The sequence below is a fragment of the Protopterus annectens genome, chromosome 3.part1 (assembly GCF_019279795.1).
Source record: "Protopterus annectens isolate FY-2018-M chromosome 3.part1, PAN1.0, whole genome shotgun sequence".
Classification (NCBI taxonomy): Eukaryota; Metazoa; Chordata; order Ceratodontiformes; family Protopteridae; genus Protopterus; species Protopterus annectens.
This window is the reverse complement of record NC_056732.1, coordinates 216,340,037-216,359,978: the sequence shown is the minus strand read 5'-3', so window position 1 is coordinate 216,359,978 and position 19,942 is coordinate 216,340,037. Positions and strand designations below refer to the sequence as shown.

Below are 19,942 nucleotides of genomic sequence, written 5' to 3'. Positions count from 1 at the left end.
AGAAAATGTCTTCCTTGCAGTTCTAGTAAGAGTATCTCTGAATTTTACTGATAGGTCTCAGGGCCACTGCTTCATGCAGTTTGGCCCCTGTATTAGAGTGATTAAGAGTGTTATGTACATTAAGGTGATGGTAGGACTCCAGAAATGGTTTAGCATGTTTCACCTCCCACGATTTTCATAAACATCACATAAATGCCCAGACAGGTTTTGGAGAATGTTCAGTTTTGATGCATGAGGGCTGCATCTTTCTTTTTCATCTCCCCAGGATGTTCCAAAAGGTTCCACTGTCTGGACCCATTTGTTCTGGTTAGGGTGAGCTGTGGTATTCTAGGGATGAGTGAGAGCCCTATAGTCCAGTCCATTTGTTCTTGCTGGGGAATTCTAATTAGCCCTTAAATTCTCTAGAGAGCCTGATGGAAGAGAGCTCACCAGCATACTGGTCCTGAAGGTGTCCTACCTCTTACTTGTGAGTACTTCCTTCCCCTCACCAGCTCTAATGAGCATGTTTCTGCTGTCCACCAACGGGAAGCATTCCTCTGCTTGCTAGATTCTCCTTTGCTTTATTGGTGCTAAATGCCTTGACAATGCAGACTCAAAACTCTAGTTGGTAACACCTACTGCTCCCTCTAGATGTCCCCATTATGACACTAAAGCCACCTCACTGCCCTCCGGATGGGCAAGGCTGGCAGTGGCCCTCCCTTCTGTCTTCCCCAGCTGTCTTCTAAAGGTATTTGATCTGCTAATTGAACTAGGATCACTTGCATGTAGTAAGAGCTTTAACCCTTTACACCACAGAGCTGCTGAGTGCTGCATCCTTCTTGTTTGCAATTGATGTTGACCTCTTAGCGTCAAGTGATTGACCTTCATTGTGCACTGTAGTGGTTAAGATGAAAGTTTGCCAGTTCAGCAACATCAGTTCTCCAGCCTTGGGCCCCTTTAAGAATCTCTCTTCCCATAGTGCAGCTGTCTTCCAGTTACATCATATCTTATTTGTTACCTTTACGACTAGTAGCGTGATCCTTTGCAGCGAAGTGCTCCACCTCATTTTTGAATTTGTATTGAATATTTCTAAGATTTTTCTTCTAGTATAGTTATTATGGATAGTTGCTATATAGTTGTGCCTGTTTAGACCGTATTTCTTATAATGAGTAGTATCTGTTTTTCTTCTACCCTTGAGTCCCTTCTTCTACCACCATTAGTCTTCCTTTTCTTTTAACACTTAAACTTGCTTATTTACAGAGGTAGGTAGTTAGGTTTGTTCATTATTTGGTAAGCCATGTACAGATTAATTTCTAGATATTTAAATGTGAGATACTTAGCTGGATATTTAGATGTTAAAATTATTAGATTTTAGTATGCTGTTTGAGAGTAGTAGTTCTCCTCTCTGTGTGCTTGTAGGTTTTTCTGTAGTGTTTAACTGTTATATGCAAGATGGAAAAGCAGACCAATTTTAAAAAGTGTACCATGTGCGATCACAAAATTCAATATCAAGACTATACCTGTGTGATGCATATATAGGAGTTCCTCATTTGTCTATCAACTGAAAAATCTGTGCTTTTTTCAGACTGAGAGCCTTGGTGGATAGGAGGAATAAGTTAATTTTGAAAGGCCTCCTACCACCAGATCCAGAAGTCTCCAAAACCTAAAAGACTGGACAGATCTTCAAAACAAGAGAAGTCTGATTGGAAGAGGGATTCCTTGATTCTGACTCTGGCTCCAAAGTTCAAGAATCATAGGGCCCTGAATTCCTACCTGTACTTCCCCTGTGGATCCGGAGCTCGTGGATCCTATAAGCAATCACATCTCCCCAAAGAAGTCTTTGCCAGCTTCAGAGAAATTGGATCGCCCTTTTTCAGCTCTTTCCATGTGATCCTTTGGATTTTACAGAAGTACCTCAAAAGCTGTTTTAGTTCATCTGATGCAGAAGTTTTTCAAGACAGATTGAGATGGGGGTCATCTCATTGTCTTCAGCTCTGAAAGTGTTGGATATGTTCAGATACCCTCAGTTCTTGCTTCCTTACTGGTCTACATTTCGACTATGGTTGCTTCAAAACCATTGTTCCTTCCAGGTCTTGTGGCCCAAGGTTCAACCTTCCATGCTTCTTTAGCTCTTGAAAATATAATTCCAACTTTAACTCCAGCTTTATCAGTTCAGATCAAGTCTCAGACCCAAGGTTCCGGGTTGATATATTTGACTGTGTCAGCTGGACCAAGGTTAGACTTCCTTAGGGGGTCCATGCCAGCAAAGGTTAGTGATGTCTACATCTTAACGCATCAACAAGATCTGTGATACTAAGGGGGAGACATGCATTATGGGAAGGTAAATTCTTAAAGGGTCATAAGACTTGGAGTACTGATACTGCCAAGTTAGATCTGACAAGCAACTCGAGGACCCACATGTTGTATTGAATGGACTGGAATGAAAGGATCTATCATAATGTTGTATTTCCATTTGCTTTTTTTTTGGCACCCAGTAGCATTAAACTGTGTAAGGCATTACCATGTATAAGAAATTCAGATCGCATATCCCAGCTGAAAAACAATCATTTTCTTTGTTACAACCATTTGCTCCCTCAACATCTCTGACAAAGTAATCTGTAGAGAATTTTTAAAATTTGCCAATGGATTGCATTCTCAAAAAAACATGTTCCTCTCACTGTGAAAATCTTTATGAAGAAATCTCCAAGCATTGGCACTACTAATTGTGAAGATGTGGGTGCATCTGTGTTGGAATATAGTAGTACTCCTTTCCAAGGTATGCCTTTCACTGTCTTGGAAATTGATGGGTCTTAGATTGAAGAGTAGAACACCTACCTATACTTCCTCACTGTAGCTTGATACTCTGAGTTAATTTACTTATGATTTTTGTACAAAATTTGTCAGGTTTAAATGGTAGTTGGTAGTAAATTCATCAAATTAAACTGTGCTTTTGCTTAGCTGTTAGATATTTGGTGATTATCCTGCAATTATTGTGTAGCCTGAAAAAATACTTGTCAGTGAAAATGGCTACATGCACTTCTTTTTTCCATCCTGTTATACCATGTAATATAATGGGGGCCCTCAATCTGGCTTATGGGTTTATAGTTTGGTGTGTTAACAACTCTGAACTATGAGTAAATGCGAGGGCATGAAAAGATGTGTAATATTGCAGTTGTGTAGATTACTTGAGAGTAGCCAAATGAATCATTTTCATGTCTTTATCTTTAAAATATTAGCAACAGATGTTGCTGTCTTGTAATATGCCTTGTGTGACCTTTATGCATTGCTATAAGTTGAATATTTTAAACTGCAAGTTGTTAGGTCAGAGAACTTTTACCATGTTGAGTGAGCTTGACTGCACTGTGAAAGATTCGTGCTGTTAGAAGAGATTTTTTTTTATTACTATGGCAGTCTAAATTCTTTCAGGTGTTTGGTGTGTGATTCTTAAATAAGACCTGAAATGATGCCATGTAGATGGAGTGCAGTTTCCTGAGAAGAGGTATCCTTTGTCCTTGCCATTGTCACTTTGGTGGAAGAAACTGACTTTGGAGTAGATAAAAGACTTGGACCATGACTGGTGGTATGAGATCAGTCTTTAAATTGTTACACTTAACACTTTTAGTAGTCCTCCCAATCTGGGGTCACAGTTCTGTCAGCGATAGCTTCTCTTACTACATACCAGTAGGGGGGACTGTGCAGTTAGCCAATCAGCCACTTAAAGTATTTACTACGTCCTAAGTCCAAAGTCAAAGGACTAGCCCTCTTAAAGGGACTGTACCCATGAATAATTGTGAGGACATGAAAATAATTCAGTTCTCTGTTATTAATGATGGATGTTTAACACAGCTGTCCTTTATATCAGAAGCAAACATCAAAAAGAAGCATGGATTAAGTATATCTTTTTTTTTCAGGTGAATGAAGTTCTTTCACGATCTTCTATCTGGAGTGCCTTCAAAGACCAGAAACATGACTTGTTCATTTCTGAGTCCCAAACAGCAGGATACCTCACAGGTCAGTAATACAGTAACAAATGAACGTTTTGATAAAATGTTTTTTATTAAATAGTGGAGTCTTTTATGTTTCTAATGGATGTAGATCTAAACACTTTTATAAGAGAGACCCCTGGTAAATTGAAGCAGTTCCCAACAGGTCAGTATTAATGTACAAAGAGGCAACTGGATGCTAATTATCAGTGCATGGTTTGTCTGGTAAACTGTTGGGATGGCAGCTATACAACACATACAGTGGATATAAAAAATTTACATACCCCTGTTAAAATGCCAGGTTTTTGTAATATAAAAAAATGAGACCACAATAAATAATTTCAAAACTTTTCCCACCTTTAATGTGACCTATAACCTGTACAATTCAATTAAAAAACAAATCTGTTAGGGGAAAAATATAAATAATAAAAAACATACAATAAGCTGGTTGCATAAGTGTGCACACCCTTAAACTAATACTTTGTTGAAGCATCTTTTGATGTAATCACAGCATTCAGTCTTCTTGGGTAGTAGTATATCAGTGTGGCACATCTTGATTTGGCAGTATTTGCCCAGTCTTCCTTGCAAAAGCACTCCAGATCTGTCAGATTGCGAGGGCATCTCTTGTTCACAGCCCTCTTCAGGTCACCCCCACAGATTTTCTATTGGATTTAGGTCTGGGCTGTAGCTGGGCCATTCCAAAACTTTAATTTTCTTCTGGTGAAGCCATTCTTTTGTTGATTTGGATGTATGCTTGGGGTCATTGTCATGTTGAAAGGTGAAATTCCTCTTCATCTTTCTAGTAGACATCTGTAGGTTTTGGACCAAAAGTGACTGGTATTTGAAACTGTTATAATTTCCTCCACCTTGGCTAAAGCCTCAGTTCCAGCTGAAGAAAAGCAAACCCAAAGCATGATACTGCCACCACCATGCTTCATCGTGGGGATGGTGTTCTTTTGGTGATGGAAAGTGTTGTTTTTGTGCCAAATGTACCTTTTGGAATTGTGGCCAAAAAGTTCAACCGTGGCCTCATCAAGCCATAACACATTTTCCCACATGCTTTTGGGAGGCTTGATGTATTGTTTTACAAATTTTTGCGAGGCATGGATGCTTTTCTGTGTAAGAAAAGGCTTCCATTTTGCAACTTTACCACATAGTCCAGACATATGGAGAATATAGGAAATTATTGTCACATGTAGTACATAACCAGTACTTGCCAGAAATTCCTGCAGCTCCTTCAGTGTTGCTGTAGGTCCTTTGGCAGCCTCCCTGACCAGTTTTTGTCTTGTCTTTTCATTAATTTTGGCGGGACGTCCATCCAGTTCTTTGCAATATCACTGTTGTCCCATATTTTCTCCACTTTTTGATGACCATCTTCACTGTGTTCCATGGTATATCCAATGCTGTGGAAATGTTTTTGTACCCTTCTCCTGACTAATACCTTTAAACAGTGAGATCCCTTTGATACTTTGTAAGCTCTCTACGAACTGTGGCTTTTGCTGTAGCAGAAAACTGAGTAAATGTCTGGAAAATCTTTCTAGGACAGCTTAACTTTATTTGGGGTTAATCAGAGTCTCTCTAAGTGATGGTAGGTGTGTACCCAAGAAGACTGAATGCTGTATTTAAATCAAAAGGTGCTTCAACAAAGTATTAGTTTAAGAGTGTGCACCCTTATGCAACCAGCTTATTGTACCGTTCTTATTTTTTTTATATTTTCCCCCTAACAGATTTGTTTTTTAATTGAATTGTACAGTTTATAGGTCACATTAAAGGTGGGAAAAGTTTTGAAATTATTTATTGTGGTCTCATTTTTTTATATCACAAAAACCTGGCATTTTAAAAGGGGTGTGTACACTTTGTATATCCATTGTACCTCTGTTGGAGAGGATTTAGCCCACTTCACACCATTTTGTCTGTACAGATATTGAATATGATTTGGTTGGTGGGCATATGAGAAAAAAGTACTTTTAAACAGTTGCTTTGTTTCACCTTTCCTTCACTAAGATCTTGGTTAATACAACATTGGCTCACACTGTTTATAGTGGTTCTTATGAAGCAACATTTAGAACTTATTCTGAAGATGGATACCTGAACGTTGTCACTGCATGTTTTTTTCTCTTACTAGAAGTTAAATATGAACAGTTTAGTTTAATGAGAGAAGAGTTTCATTCTCCCTATTTCAAGACTCTTAGTATCTGCATTACTTGTGACTTTTACTTTCTTACAGTCAGATGTAGTCATCAGAGTTTAGCAAGCAACTGACTGAACTCTTATTTCAAATAGGTTCATAGGTGTTTACTAGACTATTGACCACAAGGGCCTTTTTAAGCCTAGCCATGCATCCCAAATCTCTGACAAGTTCTGATACCCTTGATAAGTGTAAGCATGGGCCTGGGAGATGAACCATTTACAGGTTACCTGTGTCCATTAACGACATAGATGCCAAACCAGGGATGAATTTCCGGTTTCCCATCCAGTTGTCCTAGTTCCAGTTGAATTGGGTTAAGGAGGAACTCTGCTTCACATGGATGGTGGAGCCTGTTCTATGGACTGGGTAGTCTCTAAGATAAATACCTCTCTCTCCAGCAGGTTGTATTTGTCACAGGCAGTCTTTAGAATGGGTAATTCTGGTGCTGCTTGTTTTGTGGATATTCAGGAGGTCCATCAGAGTAGGGTCTGAAAATGCCCTGTATGCCAGGCATATATCTCCCCTCAAAAGACTGTAGGAGACAGAATACAGGGATTAGGGTCTTGAGATGGTCTGCAAAGGACATTTTATTTACGCCCTGTATTCTTTTAGTGAGGAACCTCTGTGGAAATTCCAATTGTTGGATATGGCTGGTTAGGTACATACCAAAGGGGGCATTGTACTCAATGATAGGTCTGATGAATGCCGAATACAGTGGAACAGCGACTTCTTTGGATTTAAACTGCCATACCTTTGTTTATAAGTTGTGCAACATAAAATGATTGCCTCACCACTGTAGACACATAATGGTCAAAGATTAGATTACTATCTGTATGTGTCCCTACGTCCCTGACTACTGGGTCAACTCTAAGGGGTGTGTTGTCAGTTTTGATAGTTACCAAGGATAGATGACTTCTCAAAGGTTACTATTATGCATTTCTTGGCACTTAGTTTTAGTCCGTGGATCTGACACCAGTTGTTTGTCTGTGTCAGCCCCTGCTGGAGTGCATTTGCGTCAGTGTGAGATTCAGTGACAGCTCCTAATTTGCTATCATCTGCAAATTTAGTCAGGCAGAGGCCACTGACATTGACCTTGACTTTTAAGAAGTAAATGCCAAAAAGGAGCGGTCCAAGGCCTGATCCCTGAGGGACTCCACTTGTGACTGGCCTCTTTGTAGAGGTGGACTCCCCAATTCTAACTTCCTGGGTCCTATCTGTGAGCCAGTTGGCTATCCACTGGGTGACATACGGGTTTTTACCTAACCTCGTCAACAGTGCCCAACTGGGGTATTGTGTCAAATGCCTTGGCAAGGTCAAGGTAGGCAGTGTGAATGGTTTTGCCCTCATCCATTGCTTTGGTGACCTTCTAAAGAAGTCCACCAGGTTGAGTAGGCATGATCTACCCTTGACAAAATCAAACTGGGTTGGGTTTCTGTGTCTGGAGGTTTACTATATCTCTAGTGATCATCTCCATGATAATTCTTTCAATGGTTTTACATACAAGACTAGTGAGACTTATGGGTCTGTAGTTGGCCCACCTTTGTGCATAGCAATGACTGTTGCCTTTCTCCATTCATGAGGCTCGAAGCCTGTTTGGAAGCTACAGTTAAATAGTAATTCCAGAGGCCCTTATAGGTCATGTTTCATGCTATTTAAAATGCATCCTGGGATATTGTCTGGTCCCATTGATGCAGTGCTCTTGATTTTCGCGAGAGCATTAAGGACCTGTTCCCTAGTGATAGTAGGGGGAGTTATATTTGATGATGTTTCCTGAGGGAAAGTTGAGGGGGAGATGGGGGTAAAGTTGTAGCTGAATTTATCAGCCAGGAGGTCTGCTATATCTTCTGGCTCAGTATAGGTGGCTCCATTTACAATGAGCTCTGCACACAATTGTGTATTGCCTTTGAGGTTGCAGACATAGCTAAAGAATGCTTTGTGGTTGTCCTTGGCCTAACTTACCTCAATGTTGGCTTTAGTAGACTGTCTTCTGAGTTTGTTTAGTTTGATGGGAGTGCTTTTATCCTGCTGGGTGCTGCACCTTCTAATTTTTGCCATGATTTTCTTCCTCCTATGATACAGCCTCTTGATTTTGTGATTCCACCAGGGTGACCTGTTTTTTGAGTTAGTTCTGTACTACTTCCCGATGGGTACAGCTGCCTCTGTGCAGCTATTAACATGCTTTTACAGGGTTTCTTTGAACAGTTCTGCATAGGTAGCAGTGTTCTTGGGGTTTATGGGGGCTTGAACTTTTGCCAGGTTCTCACTTAAGAGCAGAAGGTTAGCTTTAGAGTAGTTCCTGAGTATTCTAGGTTTAGCTGGGGGTACAGGTTTTCTTTTTACTTCAAAGGAGACTATTTTGTGGTCTGACCTTACCAGAGAAGGCATTACATCTCCCATATTAGTGAGGACCAGATCCAGTATGGTTGCTCCCCTGGTTGGTGTATTGACTGCCTGGTCCAGGGAGTTTGTGTTTACAAAATCCAGGAATCCCTGTGTACATACGTGTGATGTTGTATAGGATTCCCAGTTAATAGTGGGGTAATTAAAGTCACCCATGAATATTGTATTGGGTTGGATGGTTAGTATTTCTGATAAGTTTTAAATACATGGTATGGGTTTCTTGGGTCATAGAGGGGGGACCTATAGCTTGCAAGGAAGTGGTAATGGATTTTACATATGGTGATTTGAACATGGTGCAGCTCAAATGCATGATCCTATTCGACCACCCTTGAAGTATATTTATTTTTGATGTAAGTAGAGACACCTCCACCTTTAGTCCCTGCCTTTGAAGTAGCTGTTCTAAGTGTGTGGAAGGAATTATAACTTTGCACTGTTGGTGTGCTCTCTGCAGCTTTAAACCAGGCTCAGTGACAGCACAGACATCAGCATTCTGTAGGGTAAAGAGAGCTTCTAAAGGAAGTCTTGTGGTAGCTATAAATGTAGAAGGGGTACTGTTGAGTGTACTGTGGTGACTGTTCCAACTGTTATTCTTTGGGAGGTTGGTCCCTAATAGGTGAGGGCTGAGGCAGGACGACGAGCTACTAGTATGACTTAACTGTGGAGCGGTGTACAGGTTGCATTGTCTAACCAGATTCGTTTTCATGAGATATTCCCGGAACTGAAGAAGTATGTCTAGAAACCATTGAGCTCAAGCTCAGGAGTCTGAATAAAAGATTTCTGAAGCATCTTTCTCACTTTAGAACAAGTGCTTATAAAGGGATAAAAGAATAGGTTGCATTTTAACTGCTCACTATTCTTTCCCCTTCTTCAGGCAAGTATTCTAGCACAACATAATGTCACCAACTTAAATGCTGCTCTAGATGGCTTGCTTAAGCTTACTTTACTTTGTTTTTCACTAAATGAGAATTCTCTTTCATTTTTTTTTTTGCCTCCACAGGAGAGAACAGATTATTTCTTTACCTGCACCCAGTGAACCCATTCATTCCACAGGGCAAGAGCATGGCATCCCTGAGCTATGTGAGAGCTCTACAGTGCATTCATTCCTGAGAAGCCTCATCACCAGTTCATTCCCCACCTGTCAGATTTGAGTGGTTGAGAGCTAGCCAGCTTGCTAGTCCTGCAAACCATCCTACTTTCACCTAGAGGTACACCTCCTCCTCCATAGCTTTTCTTGGAGCTCTGCTACTCTTGCCTGCCACCGGGAGCATGCTCCCTTGGCTGCATGCAGGTGAACATAGGTTGATGCTGTATGGGTGTAATACCTACTTACTGGCAAGCCTGAGCTGCTGCCTTCTATCCAGGATAGGTGAGGTGGCAGTGGTTGCTCACTCCCATCCTCCCTAGCTAGATGTGTCAGGCACACAAGTGATGAATCAAACTTGGGTCGACTGGGCTTTATCTCTGTATGTTACCAGAGTTAGCATTCCAAAAGTTCTTAGTACAAGAAAGAAAGAGGAAGATGCTCATTAAGCTTACATTTGATAGAAGGGAAGATTCTTTCATAGATGATAACAGTGGAATGAGGTATAGCTGACCCACCAAAGAACTGTAGTGTCTGTTAAGGGGAGGCTGGAATTAGTCTTTCATTAATCAAAGCTTTCTGCATAATATCTACCTATTTAATGTGCCTTGCAGTGTTTCTGCATACGTTGTATTTTAAAATATCAGCTTCACACGTTCATCCTTTTTCCCTTTCATTGTTGGTATAACAAGCATGTGTAGAATTGCCTGCTTTTTGGATGCAGCAGTCCCATATAGTTTTATGCTAAAGCTGATTCATATGCTGTTGATGTTTTACTCAGGTTTAAAATGGTTTATGCAGACTTTTCCAGTATGTTCAAAGTCATGTTATTGTTTCAGCTTTTCATGAGATGAGTTGAATGAAAGATGCTGAAGTTGATTTATATTAGCCCTTATTGCAGTAAGAATGATCATGTCGTAGCCTGAATGGTAGAGTAACATTGCTTAATGTAAGTGGGTTTTCTGGCATGTTTAAAAAATGCAAACATTTTTGAAACACCTTTGTGTGTAGCATTACTTTCAAGACATCCTGAAAATGGTTGAGGAACTTTCAGATTTTTCAGAGATGGCCTCTCACAGATTCTCTACACATTCTTTCCAAGGGTGAGAAAATGGAGTATGTATTACACGGGAACTCATCTGAAATAAGTCAGCATACTTGTTTTATGCTTCAAGATGATCAGTGTCAGTAAAGGAGTCGTATCGTGGGCAGCTGCTGGCACTGGCCATTTTTTAGTGCAGGGTCATTGATAGATGACATTTCTGAGAAGTAAGTGTTAGATGTGTAAGTTTTCAATCGCTATCCTAATTTGGGCAGGGGACTGGAATTTCCTCCAGCTGTCTTTCTTGGAAGGCACAGGCACTGTAGTTAATGCCAATGAAAAAAGAAAAATTGCCAAGTGGATTGATTCCTTTTTGGTAGTACCTGCTACTCTCTTGAAACTTACTTTCTGAGAGACCGTGTCATACGTATTATCTAGAAATTATAAAATTCTAGGGAAAACACTCTCTTGGCAGTTACCGGTCTGCTGCCCTGACCACGCCTCACTAGTCCTGTACTTCTATTAGGACAAGGCCCTGGAGTTACTGTACTCATCTCTGCCAAGGCTGTAAGTTTATAAAATGGCTATTAACATTCAAGATTTTAGATAGCAGGCAGGATGTAGATGATCCAACACTTGTCTGGGACTTGAAGGTCAACTTGTTGGGGAGTCCAAAGGAATGTTCAGTTACGAAGTAATGCATTATAAAATAACTAGTCAGGTGAAGACAAATAATGAAGAGAACACTTGAGTTTGCTTTGAAGGCCATGAGAGTGAGACACTTTGGAGTGCTGAAAGCTGCTAAATTCCTGGTAGTTCAACTGAAATAATTTGAGGCCCTTACCTTTACAGATTAAGAACCTAGCAGGCAGCTTGGTGACATCCAAGAAAAAATGTTGAATATACTTTCATATATATATATATATATATATCATCTGTTCAAGGAGAGCATTTGCTTTACTGAATCCACACACCCCATCCCCCCACCCCCAGAATAGCTCTGTGTGTGAAGGGAGGTTCCCTGAAGTATTCTTTCATTTTTGCTGAAAGCTCTGATTATAATTCTGCAAGCTGGGAGCCCTCCACTTTCAATTTCATGAGTGAGGTCATAATTTCATATTTGTAAAAGCAAGAGACAACAGTTAAGTAGTCTCTTCCAGATGACTTACCTCTGTGTATATAGACTCTTAACTGTTTACATCCATCATGACCTATCACTCCTGTAGGTTCATGCATATTAGTGTGATTTTTATCCCAGGGCTACAAATACAAGAGAACAGCTGTAAGAAGACACATCTGGTAATGCAGAACAGAGCAGCACAAGGCAGCAGCAGTTGCGTGTAGCTATCCTGAGTCAAGATGGTGAAAAAGTTTTCAACACAGTAGAAAAGGGTCTCTTCTTCAGGCCTTAATTAGATATGCATTACCATGTTACTCCATGGAATTGTTCACCCTTGTATACTAAGGAACCAGAGACAAGATAAAGATTGGTGACAGTGACAATTTACAGAGAGGGTGCAGTTTTTCCTTTTAGCCTTGTACCCTTGTCCCAGTTTTTCAGTCATACAGGGTGTTAGAGATCTTGTAGAACAACCTAATGTTGTCACCGTTCGCAGGTGACCTACTAAGCTGCCAGTTATAACCTAACATGAATATCTTCAGACTGCTACCTTTTTTGGGCAGAATTGAGCACTTGTTGGCTCTATGATTAATTTGTTTGCATTTGTTAACCTTGGTAGTCTAACTAGCCAAAGCACATTTTGAATGGAGGATTGAAGAAAACACTAGGATACACAGGCACAAAAGAACAAAATTAGCAGGTGCAAACCACATTACATAGGAGGTAGTTCTTGCACATGTAATAGAAATATAAAGAACATGCTAATGTTTCTTCTTACAGGTTTTGTTATTATACAGTATGGGGGTCTGTAAAGGTCTTCAGAATATCAGTGACTATAATATCTTAGGATACCATTTAAAAGAAAATACTTATCTTTGAAGATCAGTGTGAAATACGGTACCTACTGTAGTATTGCACACTGCTTTGATCTGTTCTGTGAACATGGTTGAATTTAGAAGTCATTGTAGTGATAGGATTTAAGACAATGCAGTGCTGTATGTACAGGAGAAGCATTCAGTAGGGGGATGAGCAGAAGGAGATTGAGAGCAAAGGTGATTAATGGAAAAGGGAAGTAGAAAGTGGGAGTTCATTAGGGGAGAAAAGGTGAGGAAGTAAAATAAATAGGAAATAAGGGTCTGCCACGAAAGTAGGCAGAAGTGCAAAAAGGGAGTCTAGAAGTGCTAGTAATGATAGCACAGGTAAAATATATGGGTCTGTTTTGACGTCCTGAAGCTTAGCTAACCACCACCTGACTTGGAGACCTCACTGTCCAACTACCAGAAACAAAAAAGTTGTATGGGAATTGCAGTATTTTTGCAAGGGGGATGTTCCTGTGCTTTCTTGATGTTTAGGACCCCCCATACACACACACACACACACACACAGTCTCTAAATATGCTACATCTGAGAGGTCACAACAACTTGGTGAAAAAAATGTGTGTGTGTAAGTAAATTTATTTCTATATATATGCTGCATATGCATGTACATGTGTGTGTGGAGATATATATATATATATATATATATATATATATATATATATATATATATATATATAGCTAATGTGTATGTACATATAGACAAAGATGTACACACACACACACACACACACACACACACACACACACACACACACACACACACACACACACACACACACACATATTTTTTTGTATATGTGAGTGTCCTTCTCTGTCCATGGTGTTACCTCAGATGCAGCTGCCGGTTTACTTTTTCCAAGCCTTTTGGGTTTCTGTTACCATAACGGGAATGGACCCCATTCCTAAGTCGAAGTACGATTAAAGTTTGTGAAATTAGTATTGTTTCAATCTTTGATCTCAGCCACAGTACCTGTAATGTGCCCAGAACTGACTCCTGCAATTCATACGGACTTGCATGTATCTGTAGCTTATGTAAGAGTGTGATTTTTTTTTTGAGACCCCATTGCTCCTACTACTATTGGAACTGCCTGGGTGTCTTTATTCCACATTGCCATAGTTTCTGTCTGCATATGCTGGTATTTTTATGACTTTGTGCCCCTCTGTATGTAAGACACTGTAATCACTGGGTGTAGCAATTTCAGGGATCAATGCTACTTTTTCTTTTCATGGACCATTATGTCTGTTTTTATCTCATCTGGGTTTTTTTTAACTGTTGTTAATGGATGATCCCATGTGATGTAAACTTCATTCTCTATAGTAACTTGTGGCTTATGTTTCCAGTGCTTCTCAGTTATTTCAGTGTTGTAATGCTTGCACAATCCCCAGTGAAACAGTCTTGCTACATTGTTATGCCTTTCAGCATACAGGTTCTGTGCCATTTGTGTATCACACCCAGCAACAAGATGTGCGTCTCTATCCAGTTTTGCTTTACAGAACATGCATTTGTTTGTTTCTCCCACTTAAACCAACGTGTATGTAGTCCACTATCCTAGACCACCAATATTAACCATTGGTTCAGATTCACCTCTTCTAACCATTCATGTGTCAAATCCTAATCAACATGAGGTTGTTCTAGGAGTTTTCTGTACTTGCAACTATATTTATGCCTTTTCTACATTTCTTCCCTTCTCATGTGATTTTTCTCCTTGTATTCTTTCTTTATTTTTTTTGGCGCATCTAGTTGCAATCTGATTTTATCTACTTCTGGTTTGGTTTCCATTCCCCTTTGACACTGATATGCTTCTGCTAAACTAAGCAGGGAAGTCATTTTAAGACTTGAAAACAAAACGGAACCTCAGGCACACAACCAAATTGATTAGTTTTAAGCTCTTTCATTCCTTTATTCACCAGAACTTTGTTAGAAAAAGCACAATTGAAAGTCAAATCCATTTAAATATCTGCCATATACATATATAATTATCCAGTTAGCCAGTAAAATAAGTTGTCTCCATAAAAATCTTAAGACTTGTGATCTTCACATTTCAAAACTTTCGCTATGTTTGGATCTGATGAGGTCATCAGATATGTATGCAGTACTACAATGGCAGATCTATACATGTAATCAAGTTCGAGGAGGCCCATACCTCCTTCAGAACAAGGAGTTTATACTCTTGGTGTACACTGTTTTTTATATATCATTTGATAAACGTGATTCTTTTTTCTTGTTTTCCTGTCCAACTAATCCATTACCTTTTGGGGCTAGTCATTCACCCCAAAACTGTAAGAACAAGAGCAAATCGGTTTATATATTGGACTTTGTTTCTAGATGTCAAGGCTGTTTTCAGTGTTAATTTTAGTTTTCTAAAAATATTACTTACTGAGATTTGTTTGCATTTGTTCATATTATGTAACTTTTCTATCCATCAATTCCCAAATATCTATATACTCTTTCCTGCTCAGATTCCTTTATATCACATTCCTGTCACAGACTGATAATTTCTTTGTGATGCAGCTTTCCTGCTTTAAATGTTACTTTTGCCCATTTATCAAGACCAAATGACATTCTTATATCATCCAAGAAAGTCTTGACCACTTCCAGTTGTGCTTTCAGCTCCTCATCTGATGATCTATACAGTTTTAACTGATCCACCAAAAGAAGGTAAGAAGTATTTACACTTCATTGTTTTCTGGAAGCCAAATTGTAACCATGACCTGTTAAGTGGACATCTTAATGGGTTAAGGGTAAGACAAAAGAGTAATGGTGACAGAGTTACCCTGGAATATCCCCCATTGAATGTTTATCCCTGGCATAATAACTTGTCCTTTGTCATGCCTTTGCTGCAAAGTGGTTTACCACTGTTTCATGGTCACTGTAATGTAATTGATTAATGTAGGGTGTATCTTGTACATCTGTAAGCACTCCTTTATCCATGAATGTGGATGTCGTCAAATGCTTTTTTGCAATCTATCCATGCCGCACTTAGATGCTTCCTCTTTTTACAATTCTCTATTTTGACTTTAACAACGAATGATCATTAGACTCTTCCCATTTTTGCAACTCCCTTTGTTCCTAATGACTTTCTTTTATTACCTTTTTGTTCTAATGCCATGATTGAGTTTTCTTCTAAATGACTATAAAGTCTGCCAGCATCAATTCCAGTGTATAGTTTATATATGTTCGGAAAGCAATTTATTGGTCTGTAATTTTTAGGATAGCTAAGCTTGCAGGTTCACTCTTAAGGAGGAATATCATTTTTCCTGTTGTTAACCAGGTTGATGTCTGTTTAAGGTCTGCATGTAAGTAGTTCTTACTCAGGGATAAATCTTCATGTAAAGATGTTAATACTTTTAACCAGAAGGTAGGTACTGCATCTGGGCCTGGGGTTTTTCATTTAAAATCTTTTCATAATTTTGTTCAAGTTTTCTGGCTGTTACTTCATCCCATTTCATATCTTGTGCATTTGAACTTCTTACTGTTTCTTGTACTATTTCAATCCATTCAGCATCTTTATTATGTTCCACAGGGTCTTCATAGATATTTCTCCAAAATGTGTTGATTTCTACTTTTTTGCTGGTGGTCCCATTCCGTTTGCTTTATTTCCCAATTCTCTATAAAACTTTTTTGGGTCATCAATGAATTGCTTATTCTGTACTTTTCCTTTATATTTATCTGCATATCTTACAAGTTTTTCTGTCTGTGCTCTCTATGTTTATTATTTGCAGTAGTGTGTAATAGATCATAGTCTCTTCTAATACTACGCATCGTTTTTATCATGTCCATCTTTCTGAGTATCTTAGTTGAGAGCTTCCCTCTTCTGTATTCTTCTAACAGTGACACTTCTCGTCTTAATTGCTTTATAGTTTTCTCTGTTCATTAATTGCATGATGGCATTTGATGTCTTCACTTCCTTTCCCTTATTGACCTGTATTTTTGTGGTAAGACTTTATCTGTTATTAATTTAGCTGCACGGTAATGTATCCTGTTTACGTCTATGTCACATGAACGTCTGTTATTGGTCTTGATTGCTATGTTCATTTGTTTTATCAGACTTAACATTTTGGGTCTTATTGACTTTCTGTAATCTATTTCTTTCATTGATCTTAATGTGTCTATTCATCTCTATTAAATCAAGCAACTCTTCCCTTAGATCATTTTCTTCTAAACTGAGGGCACATTCTTTGTTCTCTGCTTCCTGTGGGCATTCTACCTAAAGTTCCAGAACATCTTCATGTGAGATTGTGTTCAGCTGCGTCCTGCGTCATCTGTTGCTCTTTCATATGAGAACTCACTGACCTATCACTCCACAATATTGACTGCCTTAGAGTTTCCACCATTTCCTGTTCCTTCCCTTGCTGTGCAACTGTAACTGAACTTTTGCACTGGTTTCCTGCTGAAGGCTCCAGAGTGTCTTCATGTGGCAATTGATCAGATGCTTCCTGTTCCACCTGTTTTTCCTTAATCTGGGGACTCACTGTTCCATGATGCTGTGACGTCACCAGAGTTGAATTTCCTAAACAAAATCTTCACTTTGCAGGTAATCCATAACTTCAGTTTGTTTGTTTAATTTTTCCATTACTAATCATTTTTCTACTTTCCCCCCTTTGTTGTTGTCTAATTTTTTTGTATTGTGAAATTTTCCAAATCCAGATGCCTTTGAATATATTCCTGTCCAAATATCTTTGGTGCTGCTTTTTTTGTATTGATTAGTTTTGCTTTCTCCTTTGCATAAATATTGTCTTACCTTTTCACATGACCATATTTCTTTTTTTGGATATCTGCCCACTCGACCTGTTTCTCTTTATCTTAGGGGACTTATTGTTCTATCATGTTGCAATTTAACCTGTGTTAAACTTTCTACACTAAATACTTCATTTCGTACGTATTCCATAACTTCAGCTTCTATTTGTTTAACTTCTACTTTGCTAATCTTCTGTTTTGCATTCCCCCTTTGTGATCTTATTTTTTGTATTATGACATTTTCTGTATCTGGGTACATTTGCCTGTATTTCTCTTCAAATATTTTTGGAGCTGCTTTTTGTATTGATTAGTTTGGCTTTCCCCTTTGCATAAATGTTACACCATAGCAGATCTCTCTTTTTTTCCATGTCCAGGTTTCCTTTTTTTGTACCTTTCTAAAATCTCTGTTTCATTGTTTATATTTCTGCATTTCCTCAGTTGCTTTTTCCAAACAGCCCAAAGTTTTTTGGTCTATATAATGTTTTATGAATCTCTTGTATTAATAAAAAATCTGCATTTGAAGTTTTTGACGTTTTTTTTTTTGTGTAATGCTTTTCTTTCCTCTAAATATCTCTCTCAATTTATTTTTTTTTGAATATCTTCTATTCAGAAATTCTGAGCTTTGTACATAATAGTAACAATACGTAATTTCTTTCTTATCCTCAGTAGTCCTTTGTATCATCTTTGTGGCTCTTTTTGGCCTGTCAGTTTGCGTTTTTTGTGGACTTTCACTTCCTTCTACAACAGGGGGGCCATCCTCCCCTGAGCCTGGCCTAACCCCATTGTAGGAATATTTCAGTATCTTAAAGTTTCTACACTTATTTTTTTGCAGTTCTGGCACTAGCGCACCTACCAGGATTAGGCACTTGTTTATCCTGGGACTTGTGCACCCAGCTGTCCTTTTTTATTTTTTAACCTACTTCTGTCCCCGGTATATGCTATATAAAATAGTCTTTGTCAGTGTCCTCTTGGTGAGATTTTATAAAAGCAGGATCCACCTTGTGAAGGTACTTACTAAGACTTGAAGATTAATTCTGTTCCAGCAGTACTACTCTCCTTTGCATGCTGATTTTATCCTTTCTCCATCCAGATCCCTATGTAGCCTATTTAGAGATGGAGGTATGGGGCAGACTTCCACATGTTTTTTTACTCCCCCAGGACTTTGTGCAGTGACTACTTTACCTGCACCGAGCTGACCCAATCATTGTGGGGGAAGCAGGAGCTAGGTATTTCTTGACTAGGGAATTCATTACTGCCTGGGAATCTCTATAGGACCTCCATTCTTCAACAACAGTCAGATGATAGGAAGCAGGAAAATGTTCTGGTCCTGGTGTGGCAGCCTGTCCTCAACTTCTGGAATCATTATTGCCTCAGCTTGCTCTTTTGAGTTTTGCATTCACTGTCTTGTGAAAGGAAGTGTGCCTCTGCTGCATCCCCATCCACCTTGGGTATATAGTGGGAATGCACTATTGACAGCATAGACTTAGCAAGTTCAGACTCCACTAGATGAACACCCAGTGCTGCTGCTAGATTTCACCCATGAGTTAAGTCAGGGCCACAACCCTTCCCCAAGATGGCTGACCTGGCAAAGGTATGTCATTCTTATTTTCTCCACCCAGCATCTGCAGGTAACCAAGTCACTAATCAAACTTGGCACACCTGCACCAGATTCATGGTTGTATCCATCTATGCCACAGTGGGGTGCAGGAGTGTACAGCAATCCTACAAAAGCAATTAATTATTAAATATCGCTCCTCTTTGGTAGCAGGTACATAATGGTCCATGGTAGACTGGTCATGATTTAGTAAGGGTCAATTAGTCAAAATAGACCAGAATATACAAAGATGAATTTATTGGGGTTTACATAAGAGGAAAAGCCAGCTTGGCAAGATTTAGCAGATAATCCTTAACATTGTAGTCAGATTTTGTGATATGACTCCTCATTATCAAGTGGGAGAGCAACTCTGTGATATATTTGAGTATCATTATTGTCCCCAGTGTAGATGATATGGCCAAGATGTCACTAGATATTAGACTAGTGAAAAGTATGAACGTATCCAAATTCTGGGAACCGTATCGCAGATGTTACAAAGGCTGCAAATGTATTCATGATGATAGTCCTACTGGGTCTGCGTACGTATGCTTCTCCTTACCTCTTGGCATTTAGTACCGTGCAAGAATATATGAAGTTTAGATGACCTGGGATTACAGTATATACCTGGTTAGTTGAGCTACAACCTTCAGCCTCACAAGACATCTTGGCAATGTAAGGATGTCCTTTCTTCCAACCTGGTGTGGAATCGGCTGAAATCACACCTGCTCTGCAGTTTTCTCAGGAATTATCTGACACTATGTTCTCAAATACTTAGTCTAGCAGAGGATCCATTTCTTTTTAATCCGGGATCCCAGCCTCAACCAGACAGGGCCTCCACAAACCTCAGAGGCCTCCCTCTCCCCTTATGAAGACTCTGATGCTGAGAGTCCATTCCTTCTGCCTCGGAATTTCTCCTTTGGGGGAACCTTGCATGAGGG

General features: G+C 39.3%; 1 protein-coding gene across 1 annotated transcript in view; it reads left to right on the top strand.

Moving 5' to 3' along the window:
* The window catches only part of DNAJC13 (DnaJ heat shock protein family (Hsp40) member C13), a gene marked incomplete in the record, with an annotated part of 3,140,357 nt that overhangs the window by 3,053,527 nt on the left and 66,888 nt on the right, over positions 1 to 19,942 (top strand). The window contains 1 exon segment of the mRNA XM_044066722.1: positions 3,891 to 3,990. Within this exon segment, the coding sequence (XP_043922657.1) occupies positions 3,891 to 3,990 (100 nt within the window).